We start from the raw sequence: 12,997 nt of genomic DNA, 5'->3' as shown, positions 1-12,997 counted from the left end.
CTGGACAACTAAAAATATTTATAGAAAAAAAAATTAGCCGGGCATGGTGGCGCATGCCTGTAGTCCCAGCTACTCGGGAGGCTGGGGCAGTAGGATCGCTTAAGCCCAGGAGTTTGAGGTTGCTGTGAGCTAGGCTGACGCCACGGCACTCACTCTAGCCCGGGCAACAAAGTGAGACTCTGTCTCAAAAAAAAAAAAAAAAAAAGAAGTAACAGTTCTTGGAGAGCTAGGACTTTGCATTCTGAGCCCATTACATACCTCTCTGAAAAACACCATTCTCTAACATCTTATCTGTTAGAAGCATCAGAAACACTACAAAGAAAAAAGCATTTGGAGTTCTTAGAGTATCAGAAAACTCATTTGAATTGTGAAGAGTAACTAACTTCATATTTCACTGTACTCCTCTAAAAACCCTGCACCTTTAATGTCCCTCATGGAGAAGGGTCTCCCTCCCCATCCCCGACCCCGCAACCTCATCGGTCACTCACAATGTCAGAGAGACTGAGGCAGCACTTTCTGAAGAAAGGAGCTGGCGATCCCCTATGCCTGTTAGTTGGGACTAAAACTAACTCTGCCTTGACCATCCTAAAATAAACAGTCGAGTGCCTCCTAGATAACCACTAGAAACTGAGTTAGCCACACTGGAGGCAGCCTGGCCCCCACGCTGCTTCCAGGGGACTCTGAGGAGAAACCTTGGAATCTGTAGAAAAATGTCCGTGCAAGAGACGACGTGTAGGGGAAAGGGAGATGTTTTGGTTGTTGTTTTTGCTTTATTCCTGCTGTCTCTGCAGGGAAACAAAATGAAAGTTTTCATAATCACCCCTAGCCACTCCCTCCTCTCTAACAGATATGAAATAAAACTGGATTTCACGTGCAATTTCAGAGCGATTCTGTCTGAGAGGGGGATGGACTGGAGCCTGAGGGAGGGAAGCAGCCAGCTGAGTATGTGAGAAATACACCGGGGACCCGACCAACACTGAGGAGCTGACAGGGCTGCAGCCCCTCATGTAGACACAAACATGGGCCTGGACCCCTCACATAGACACGGAGGTGAGGGCTGGGTGGCTGTGGGACACTGGGCGGCTGGTAGCAGTGTGCCCTGTGTTGACAGCAGAGTCCTGCTGCAGAGCCCAGGCAGACAGAAGGGAAGTCCCTGAGAACACCACACCCTCCCTGCCCAGTCTTCTCGGCTGGCCAAGCTTGAGCCCTGGGACCACCCCTGGCAGGGCCCACCTCTGAGAGGGACCCCAGACTGACTGAGGCTAGACTTCTCTCCAGCTACGGCAAGTGGGGTAGACAAATGGAAAAATAAAGAAACCAAGTGCTTCTCACAGCCGGCGAGCTGGAACAATTCATACCATGAAAGTCCGCATAATGATTTACTAGCAAAGTTGCTTTAATTTGAAAAGTGTCCGAGGAAATAAATTAAGGAAACAGTCCTGCCATTGGCTCACGGTTCCTACAGACCCCACACGTCTCACTCAGATGAGCATCGGCCACGTCACAGGAAGCACAACACGCACACGTATGCAAAGGTAGAAAAAGAACTAAAACACTCTTTTATGCCTTTCAGAAGTTCACAGAGTAAGAGCCCTTTAATAGTATCAAGCAGGTGAACACTGGAATGTTTTCTCAAGGTCATGAAAAAAGTGAATTCCAAGTCAATTTTATAAACCTAGAATAATATAGTATCACTGGCGTTTGTCCTAGCATTTATCAAACTTACACATAAGTTTTCAGAAGGTGAAATGGACCTAGTTCTTGAGAATTCACCTTCTCCAAATGGCTGGGGCCTGAAAACCACAGATTTTCCTGACTGAGTAGGCAAGAGCAGGAAGCTAGTGTTCAGCCGCTCAGCGGAGCGGGGTCCCCGGGACGCAGACAGCACTGGCCGCCAGAGCCTCCTGTGGGGGGGGGGCCCAGAGCTCCTGTGCTGCTTCACTCAGGCTCCTGCCCCCCGTCTCCAGACTGGCAGTGGACAGAACTCCACTCTCTGAGGAGAGAAGAAGGCACTGTGTCACGCACTAACACCACCAGATTCTAAACCACTTTGCTCTCGCTAGGAGTCCTGGAACAGAAGACTTCAGCGGGCCCTGCCTCGGTGCTGCAGGAGCTGAGGCCTGATGGCAACACCAGCTCGGTCGATGGCTCTGGCAGTAGCCAGGAGCCTTGTCTCAACAGCCAGGGCTAGAGCGTCACACTCAGCATCTCAGCATCCTCCCCGTCAGCCCGGCAGACCATCGGCCCTGACCCCTCTGTCAGAGGCTGCCATGGGCACTTGCCCACCTTCTGAGGCCCACAGCCACGCTCAGAACCCCAGCAGCATCTAGGAGACCCTAGACAGAATCAAGCCCCCACAGGTGACAGGCCAGCCAAGGCCCTGACATTCGTGTCCAGGACAGCATGGAGGGAGCCCCCTTCTCCTCCTGACCCACGAAGGCAGCCTGGGGACCTGCTTGCTCCAGGCAAAGCCACGCGGGGTGGGAGGTGTGCCCAAGCAGCCTCACCTGGCTTGTTTACGTGACACACCTCTTCCCACGTGTAGTCAGCGAGGTTCACAGGCTGCGTCACCCACGGGTCTGTCGCCAGCTTCTCCAAGGTGGTGCGCTGCTCAGGGGCGGGCTGGAGCAGCCCAGACACCAGGCTCATGAGCTCTGGGGACAGACAACAGATGGTGGACCAGGCTGGTACCAGGAGGCGCACATTGCAACACTGCAGGCTCCTGGGTGCCCACCCCGCAGGGCCTCTGTCTGGGCGGGAGGCGGCCCAACCCCTGGGGCTCCAGCACACGGCCGGTGAGCGTGGAGAGAAGCTGTGGGAGGTGTGCGTCGCCTCAGACATGAAAGCTTGGCGTTCATCTCACTCAACCAGAACCCAGATGGTGTGAAGGTTCTCAGGGGCCCTGGCTGTGCAGAGCTGTGAACAACACAGGGGGTTAACACGACAGGGGAGGGGAAGGAGGCAGCCATCAGGGGTGTCCCCAGCCGGTCCCCAAGAGAAGCCAGCAGGAGCTCTGAGAGGAACCCCCAGCCTGGAGTCTGGATTTGGGTCCTGTTTCCTCTGACAACACAGATGTCAACTCAGCCAGGGCCACGCTGAGCCTCACTGTCCCTGGGGACCCATCCTGCGAGCCCAGTGAGAGAACACAAGGAACAGCCTCCCGGAGGAACAGCAGGGACCATGGAATTCCAGGAATCCAGAACTTTAACAAAGCCCTAAAACTCCTCTTCTAGGCTGCTACAGAGTGAATCATGTCCCCCCTACAAGTCCTACGTTGAAGCCCTATTCCCCAGCGTGGTGGTGAGGGTTAGATGAGGTCATAGGGCGGCCCCCGTGATGGGGTTAGTGTCCTTCTAAGAGGAGGAAGAGACTATTACAATAAATGACTGTTACGGAATCACAGAAGGTCAAGATTGGAAGGGACCTTAGAGCCCTACGGTACAGCCGCCCCGCTAAGGGGAAAATGCAAGTTTCCCACCACAAGAGAAAATACTGTGTTGCGCTAGCTTGGAGTGCTCAACAAAACTGCTACAAAATAGATCAGGCAAATCCAAAAGAGTCACTGGGCACGAGGGTTGTGCCTCAGCACCTTCTCGGGGCAGAGGCAAGTGGGCTAAACCGGCTCTGGACCTGCCTTAGCTAACCTGTAACACCCTTCAGCTAACTGTGACGCTGACATCTCTGCCCAGTGGAGAATGACAGTACCAGTAACATAACACGGGGCATACGAAGGCACCAAGGATGGCACTAGGCATGCCTGACGTGCAAGCTCTGAGATCTGAGGTCAGGTGACACCAGCAGACAGTGCTGTTCTGCTCTCCCAGCAACTCCAGCACCGCTGGGGAGCGAGTGTCTGGGGACCTGAGTGTGCAAGGAACGGGCTCCTGTGTGGGGAGTGAACAGACACCCCACGCCTGGCACTGCCCCGGAGCGAGTGTCTGGGGACCTGAGTGTGCAGGAAACGGGCTCCTGTGTGGGGAGTGAACAGACACCCCACGCCTGGCACCGCCCCGGAGTGAGTGTCTGGGGACCTGAGTGTGCAGGGAACGGACACCCCACGCCTGGCACCGCCCCGGAGCGAGTGTCTGGGGACCTGAGTGTGCAGGGAACGGACACCCCACGCCTGGCACTGGCCCGGAGCCCACCGAACTCGCCCAGCTGGATGTGTCTGAGTCCTTCTCTGGTCTCTCAGCTCCATGTCAGTTTGGGGGGTGGTTTTTCTACACTGTCCTGGGATTCCTGTAATGCCTCGCTGCCCATGACACCGCCACTGGTGCCCTGGGGCTCCTGCCATGGCCCTGCCAGACTCAGGGTGCTTTTTGGTGTCTGGGCCCACGCGCACCTCCCCTGCTGGTCCCCACTGCCAATGCCCCGGCGGGAGCTGAGCTTCCTGCTGCCACGTGGCCCCCGTGGGCAGCTCCCAGTGCAGCTGAAGCCCCACAGCTTCCGTGTGAGCTGCTGCGAGGTCACAGCAATCCAGCCACCGACACGCCCACTGGACGGGGTTTCTGGCCCAAGTGCGCCTCTGACAGTTACTAGTACGGCCAAGTTCACTGACCACAAGCCTGTTTCTCACAAGAGGACATCTAAGATCCAAAGGGGAACACTAATAAAACTTAGATTATCAAGATGTTTTAAAGTCATATTCAAATTGTCCTTACGTTCAGATCAAAGTATTAGCTGACTAGAAAAGAAAGATCATGAGCTTGTCAGTGAGGATGAAGAGACACTGAGAACAGAGAGGAAATGAGAACGAGCTGCTGGTTTCTAAGGACAGGGCCAGCTGCCCGTCACCTGCGGCTCATGCACCTGCAGACACCCGGTACGGTGGGTGTATCGCAGCCTCCATAGTCTCCTCCAGCTCGCAGAAGGGGTTCTCCTCAAAGACCAGGGTGTACAGCGTGACTCCCAGAGACCACATCTCCAGCTCCGGCCCTCGGTAGCTACGAAGAGGAAGAGAAAGTACAGGGTCTCATGCCCCTGTGGCCAGGCTCTTTCTGGGACACTCACTACACTCAGCCACGACCTCAGCCGCGGCCTGTCTACCCCCGGTGGGGGTAGGGAGCCCTTGGGCAGCACAGGCTGATCAGGAAACATGAGCCGACCACGAGGAGAAGACGGTGCACGCGGCTCCTCAGGACAGAGCCAGCGGCTACCTGGGGCGGGAGAGCTTCCTGGAGGAAGCAGAGCGCGAGCCACTCGGCCTTGCCAAGGGCCACGGGAGCCACAGCCAGCCTCAAAACAGGGCGCGTACCCTTCAGAAAGATGGCTGGGGTGACTAGACCAGAGCAGGTGGGAAATGCTCGAGGGCAGCAGGAGGGATGGAGAGGAAGGTGAGCGGGGCCTGAGAAGCGGCTGCCTCTCACCAGAGTCGTAATTAGACAAGGCAGCCGAGAGAAACTGCAGCAGTGAGAAGAGGGCCCAGGACAGACCCTCCGCTGTCCTGGGGACATCAGGACAGAAAACCAGGCCAGGGGGCGGAAGCCAGGCTCGGAGGAGGGGCCGTGACAGAGGGGAGGGGAGGGTGCTGTGAACAGACTTCGGGCACAGGCATCACGGGCAGAAGCCGAGCCACGCCCCGGGCTGAGTGGGGAGGGGCCCCCAGCACAGACCTGGGGGAGCAAGCGGGGCGAGATCAGGTGTGAGAGCTTCTCTCTTTGTGCCGTTTGTTTTTTAGAGAGGCATTTCAAGAATTTTAGAAGTTGAAGAGAAAATCCAATAGAGTGAAACAGGGCCAGGAACTCTCCCCGTAAATGGCCAAACAGGAAGTACCTCAGGCTTGGGGGCTCCGTGGTCTCTGTCTGGCACCCCAAGAGCAGCCAGACGAGACCTGGCAGCCGAGCTTGGCTGTGTCCCACAAACCCTCCTGACAATAAGCGGCAGGAGACGTTGCACCCCACGACACGGCAGCCTCACCCCCACAGCCGAAAGGCGGAGGCAACACAGACATCCACCTGCCCATAAAGGGATGAACTCAATGCGAAGTACACACACACACACACACACACACACACACACACACACACACACACACACACGGTGGGGTATTATTCAGTCTGAAAAAGGAAGGAAATTCTGACACCGGCTACGACAGCACGAACCCTGAGGACACTGTGCTGAGTGAGACAGTCACGATGGACAGACGCTGCACGACTCCACCCAGAGTCCCTGGAGCTGTCGGACTCGGAGACAGAAGGGAGGGCGGTGGGTGCCGGGCTGGGGCTGGGGGCGGCTAGTTAGTGCTTCATGGGGACGAAGTTTCAGTTTGGGAAGATGGAAAATTCTAGAGATGGACGGTGGTGATGGCTGCACAACAACATAAACGTGCTTGATGCCGATAAACTATATGCTTAAAAATGGTTAAGAGGGTAAATTTTATGTCATCTATACTTTCCCACAATAAAAAATAATAAATTTTAACAAACACGTGGTGGGCTGGATCTGGACAAGGACCATGGTGTGCCGACTCCCAGAGCAGAAGGCCATGAAAACGAGGAGAAAAGAGGCAGAGATCCTAAGGATGGGGTCTGGAACCAGAACTCAGGCCGCTCACACGGCTGGAAAGGAAGGGCTGGGACGTGGGGCAGATACCACGGGGCCAGGCTCAGGGAGAAGGTGGGGGCAGCAGCTCTGGGGGTGGGGGCAGAGGTCCTGAGCGGCTCAGTGCTCTGGCACTCCCCGCGTGGACGCCCCACAACCTGGGTGTGGGTGGGCACAGCAAGCCACGGTGTGGACAGCAGACATGCGGCTTCTTCCAACATGACAGGACAGCCACTGCAGGCAGGGCAGAGCTGACCGCACTCACCACATGCCTGGGTAACCGAATTAGATCTGAAAAGAAACCCCAGGGCCCTTCTCAGACCATCATCCCCCTTCAGTATTTCATGCTGTTTGCTGGCTCTGAAGGCACACGGAGGTTCTAGCAGGCAAGGCTCGACGTGCACCCTCTCCGCACTCTGCCACTGACAGGAAGTCCGGCCAGGCCTGGGAAAGCCAAGCAGCACCGGCGTGGACGGGCTGGTGCAGCCGAGGGCTGCTGGGCTCCAGAGGGCTCAGTGTGGCAGCCTGGAACCTGCACCTCCTGACTCCAGCCAAACGCAGCCTGCGCAGACACTGGGGTCCAGGCCCCTGGTCATTTCTCACCCCAGTGCTGAGGGTCTCATGAGGGCCTGAGGCAGGGCATGGAGACAGTGGGCTACGAGCAGATGCTCTGACTCGGGCCAGCAGGTCCGGTCCAGCTCCCGCCAGGTCTCCCGGAGTGGCCCACAGACCGGGCAGAGCAGGCACAGGGGTACAGCGGAGGGCAGCTGCAGCCGCTGCGAGGGGCCACGCAGCGTGTGACGGTCTGTCCCCCCAGCCACAAACTCACCTACACAGCTGCATTCTAATACACTTCTCTCAAGTACAGGGAGGTCACAGGTGGACATACCTGTGTCTATCTCTGGCTTAATAAGGTCTGTTTCATACACATAAAGACACGCTTGGTTCACATGCAGGTGAGAAGAAGGCATTCCAGGCGTGCACGGCAGAAGGTACCGTCAGCAGACAGTTTTCACTCAGGCCCTACAAACACTCAAGCGACAATCTTCCTTTTAATTTTTCTCTCCTCTCTGAAGTTCTCTGAGATGAGGCTCTGCCCAGGCCAGCCCCTGCAGCTCGCAGGCTCCCTGACTGCAGAGACGCAAACTCGGCCACACGGCCCACGACACGCAAGGCCGGAGGGGCTTGGCTGCCCCTAGTCTCGGCACAGCTGGGCCGACGCCCAGTCTCTGGCCAGCCAGCGAGGGCTCCTGCCCGAGGGTCCGTCCCTGTCACGAATGTTCTGCATTAGTACTTTATCTATTGCTTGATTTCCTGCATGGCCAGCCCAACAATATTTTATTAAAATAGATTATTATTCTTGTCATCAAAATAAATAAACCTAACTGAAAAACAATCCTCTTCACTTATTTAAACAGTGCCATCATTAGGGACTCTTATCTTTACCTTTAAAATTTTTCTTAACTTTTGATTTACATGGAACTCTAAACATAAAAAAAAAATTGAGAAAATAATACAATGAACCCCTATATCCACCACCCAGGTGCTTCTGACCAGCACTGCCTGGTCACTTACTTTTGTCATTTTCCTTTGTCACGCAGCACCCTGGCACCAAAGAGGCACAAACTAAAGCACTAAAATCAAACCTGTCCCAGGGCCCCCAAGCCTGACGCAGGAACAGGACCCCCCGGGCGGGATACGTACGGATTCCCCATGAGAACTTCAGGCGCACAGTACTCAATGGTTCCACAGAAAGTGTAGAATAATTTGCCCCTCTCTAAGTAGGCGGCTGAGCCAAAGTCTATGAGCTTGATGGTGAAGTCCTCGGCGATGACGATGTTCTCGTCCTTGATGTCCCGGTGGATGATGTCCCTGGAGCGCAGGTATCCCACCGCCGACACCAGCTGCAATCAGCAGGTCAGAGGGGACTTTTTAAAAACACAATTCAAGTAAAACAAGCATTTAAAATAAATGCAAGACAAAAAGAAAAAAATAAACATTCTACAACTCCTAATGCACGGGTGACAGGAGAGAATGCTGGATGCTGCAGACACACTGCACAGGGCGGAGAGCGTGAGCAGGCCCAGGCGGGGCCCCGGCGCCGGCGCACGCCAGCCTGCAGGGCCACACGCCACACTGAGCTCCCGAGCGCTCTCGCGGCTGACAACACCGTCCCTGCGGACACTTACTTGGCCCGTGACACGCCCAGGACCATCTCAGGAGGAGACAGGCCACAAAACAGCGGCTGAGAGGCGGGTGGCAGGCAAGTGAGCACAGGCTTCGCATGCAGTGGGCAGTGCCCGCGAGAGTGCCCTGAGCAGACACCCTCAGATCACGAGGAAGGAGCGTGGCTGGCCCTGAGTCAGGCGGCAATTTGGGGCAGAGCCAGAAGCAGAAACTCCCACTCAAGGGCTCACTCAGCTCAAAGGGCAGCGTCACACACCAGCTGTCCTCTCCCGACACGTGTGGCTTCTCCACAACGTGGACTCAACGTGGTTCCACCGGGAACGGGCTTTGTGTCCCCTGCAGAGGTGCTGCCACACACCCCGCCTGCCCGCTCTGCGTCCCCACAGCGGGGCCAGCAGGATGGCCTTGCAGTCACATCAAGTGACAGCCACAAACTGTACAACTGCCCTGCGATCCGGACATCAGCAATACCAAGCAATGGAGTGATTTCATTGAGGTATCAATCATTTTGATCTTTAGAGATAGTTCTGTATTTACAAATTAATGTCTTTGAACCAGAAGCAATAGCTAAATAGCAGATTATTAAGCTCCATTCATTAACTTACATTTAATATATATTTATATATTCATATGTACAAACATATACAGATCTGCATATTTTATATACTTACATGTGCACGTACATACCTGCAGGTATACATGTGCACATATACACATGCAGCATGAGCTTGTACATTCATGGTACATAAACACACATGTACATGCACACAGACATATGTACATCGACACATACATATCAGTCAGGAGACAGAAACCACACATTAATTTGAACATGAAAAGTTTCATCGAGATTTATTAATGAGGGATCAACTATAAAGGAGCAAAGAGAACTTGACCCTGGAGGAGAAGCCGTCCTTCCTGCAGGTCCCTCCCATGCCCTGGGCCAACGGAGCTGCCCGTGGGCTCCCCAGACAGCAGAGCCCCCGGCACCAAGCAGGCCCTGGTGAACGCGGAGCTGGGAGGCAACATGCTGGTAACTGGCACTAACTATCCACATGTAAGTACAATAATATTAATACGTTTACATCAAGTTACGAATCTATGTTTACATATAATAACATTTGTGTATGTGTTTACAAAGGGGCCATAGATACTTTTGGCAGACACTTTAGGGTGTGGAACACTACAATTATCTGTGTCACCAGCCCCAGAATTAACAACTGTTAGGCAGCAGCTTTCAACAGTGACTCCCATGTTACGTCACACAGAGATCATCTGCCATAAAGACTCCGGAAACAAGTCTTTGCCACAAACTAAACAAGTACATAATCTTTCAACATAAGAGAGATGACCTATTATTTTGCAGAAACTTAATATCTGAAAGTTATAAGTCGGTGCCTGAGAAACTAAATTTCAGAAATCCAGTAACTTCTCGGAGTGTAGAGCTTTGAGGAAGAAATGCTAATTCATGGCAGCTGTCATTAGAGTCATCTCCAGGAAACAATAAAAAAGCAAATCTGAATTGTTCGCACAGTCCCCTGGTGTGTTTTTCGTTCTCTCTGGGGAGCTGGGAGCAGTCAGGTCGAAACTGCCACCTTCTCCTTAAAGCCCAAAGCAACAGTTATCGTCCCTCCCCCACCCCCGGCCTTCCTGCTCTGCTGATCACTCTCCCGTTCCGATAAAATAAAAAATGGTCAAAGATAAATACATAATTAGATATGAAATAGATCAAGACAAATACTTATTGTAAGATGAGACTGTCAGAATCTGATTCTCTCCTGATCACTTTAATTAACTCAGCAGCCAGCATTTGTGGAGCACTTACAACGTACCGGCCGTGGTGCCTGATTCAGTCCCGTCAGCCTCATCGTGTGGGTGCCACAGCGATTCCCACGTACAGATCACAAGACCGAGGCTTAGGGATAGCAGCGGTTTCCTCAAGGTCCCACGGCTGGTGGGGGACAAGAATTCAAACCACATGCACAGGGCTCGAAGCCCAGTCTGACAGCTTTGTTGGTTAATTTTTGTGATTGGTGTGTACAAATAAATCTTAATCCTCAAACGTACTTCAATCCAATCATTCCAGGACAATGTCTGGCCTCATCCTTCCTTCCCAAACTCACTTTTTCTACTTCAACCATAGAATTTTCTTCTCAACATATAGATCCTACTCCACAAAAGCCCAGCATGGAAGGCCGGAGCCAGCTGACAGAGAGAACCAGTGTATCACTGAGCTTCGCAGCCACGGGCCACATGCCCAAGCCCTCGTCCACCCCAGCAAGGCTCCGGCCGCTCTCACTTGTCGGAAGATGTAGCTCGCCAGGGGCTCATCCAGCCTGGGATGGCGGTCGATGAAGGCGAAGAGGTCTAGGCCAGAGCCGTGCTTCTCCATCACCAGCTGGAAGAACCCTTGGTTTTCAAATACATCCAAGACCTAGAGAGAGACAAAGCTGAGTCAAGCTCCGCCCAAACACCTTCAAGTCAACTGAGTTAAGAAATTTTACATGACCAGTGTTAGAGTAGCATTAGCCAGGAATCGTCACCTCCCTTGATGATATTGGTGTGCTCCACCCTGGAGAGAATTGCGATCTCTAAAGTCACCTTCCCAAGTTTGGGATCCTCAATCCAACAATCTTCCAAAACCTTCTCCTTCTTAATAAACTTCACCACCACCTATGAGGAAAACAGGGGTAAGAACGGCTGGAACTAGTCCTCTGGCACCCACCCCATTCAACCTGGCACCATCGTCGCTTCATGCGGCAGACAGGGCTTCTGACTGGCCCCCCAAACCCAGGGACATAAAGGAAGAGACATCACCACAAGCCCCTGTAGCACAAGGACAGAGAGGGAGGCCGGCAGCCGGTCGCAAGTCTGAGGAGCCCCTGCCCACTCCACAGAGTGCTGATGGGGCGGCAGGAGCCAGGTGGGGCTGAGGGGCCTCAACCTGTGCCTGGGTGGGAGGGCCCGGCGTCCCCTCCCACACCACCTGCCTTCTCACCTGGGGGCTGCGTGTCTTGGCCAAGAAATGAAATGAGAAGCCTGAGAGCTAAAACAAAGGAAAACTACCATTCTTAGACATGTTTTCAACACTGATTCTGAGATTAATCAGAGAGTTCAGCAAGACTGATGGACATGAGATAAATATAAGGAAAATACTGTTACAACTGTAAATAATGGCCAATTACAAAGTATAACAGAAAAGAAGATACCATTCAAAAAAGAAACAAACACTCTGAGTCATTGAAGGTGACCGTGTTCACTCAAGGAGGCCTTGCTGCTGAGTGGGTGGTGCCTGTGCACAGCTGAAGGAGCAACGGGGCAGGGGCCAAGCCGGGCCGGCACGGAGCGCACGGCCGCCGGGGAGACGGGCAACGGACAGAATGTGCCACGCAGCAAGAGGGTGACGGCCCCGGGAAGAAAAAGATAGAGCAGGGCGGTGCTGCAGGAGTGGGGCCTGCTGGGTGGGTGGGCCAGGGAGGGCGTCCTAGGAAGTTACTTCTGGGGACGGGGGAGGAGCCCGCGGGGGCGCAGGAAGCACAGAGGGGCCGTGGTGGGCCTGGGAGGAAGAGCAGCAGGGCTTGGGCACTATCCAGTCACCGCACAGCGATCAGCAGAGGAGGGGTGGTGGCTCGGGCACCAGTGGGGAGTGGTGAGAAGAGTACAAATTCTGAAGACCTTTTGCCGGGAGGATCCATGACCCAACGGGCCAGAGGCCAGACGTGAGGGTGGAGGGTCCTGAGGAAGCGAAGGAGGGCGCCATGGCCGGGAGGATCTGGGAGACGGCGAGCCAGCTGGGGAGGGTCAGGGAAGCGGGGACGCCAGCCGCCCGTCCAAGGGCAGGGCCACGCAGACAAGGCGGAAGGCTGCCACGAGGAGTCCCACGCACACCCACAACGAGTGTCAGGAGAAGAGAAAAAAAGGAAAGAACTAACAGAACAAAAGATCAAATTCTCTTAAAGTAAAGGAAGCTCAAAGGCTTACCAAGCATTAGATAAGAATAAAGAAAACACACACACACACCCCTAGTCCATCCTGGTAAAAATTTTTGAAGTACAAAGATAAAAAGAAAATCTAGAAAGAAAAAAAATCAAGCTGTTGGCATCAAAATTCACTTCAAAGTAATGCTAGATGACAAAAGACACAGGTCTAAAAGGTTCTGAGAAGAAAAAGGCGTATCACCCACTAAACTAGGAAGGAAAAATAAACATATTTTAATACACACAAAGACTGCAAGTACAATACCCAAGACCCTTCCTGGAAAAATTAATAA

General features: G+C 53.7%; 1 protein-coding gene across 1 annotated transcript in view; it reads right to left on the bottom strand.

The window, feature by feature from the left end:
* Window positions 1-1,372: 1,372 nt before the first annotated feature.
* The window catches only part of PASK (PAS domain containing serine/threonine kinase), a 38,068-nt gene continuing 26,443 nt past the window's right edge, over window positions 1,373-12,997 (bottom strand). Inside the window, exons 12-17 of the mRNA XM_045559894.1 lie at window positions 11,275-11,400; window positions 11,027-11,161; window positions 8,245-8,444; window positions 4,810-4,943; window positions 2,508-2,654; window positions 1,373-1,993 (exon numbers count right to left, since the gene is read on the bottom strand). Of these exons, the coding sequence (XP_045415850.1) occupies window positions 1,854-1,993; window positions 2,508-2,654; window positions 4,810-4,943; window positions 8,245-8,444; window positions 11,027-11,161; window positions 11,275-11,400 (882 nt within the window). The 3' untranslated portion in view covers window positions 1,373-1,853. The remainder of the gene's footprint in view (window positions 1,994-2,507; window positions 2,655-4,809; window positions 4,944-8,244; window positions 8,445-11,026; window positions 11,162-11,274; window positions 11,401-12,997) is intronic.

This window comes from Lemur catta, chromosome 8 (assembly GCF_020740605.2).
Source record: "Lemur catta isolate mLemCat1 chromosome 8, mLemCat1.pri, whole genome shotgun sequence".
Classification (NCBI taxonomy): Eukaryota; Metazoa; Chordata; class Mammalia; order Primates; family Lemuridae; genus Lemur; species Lemur catta.
This window is presented reverse-complemented; position numbering and strand designations above follow the sequence as displayed.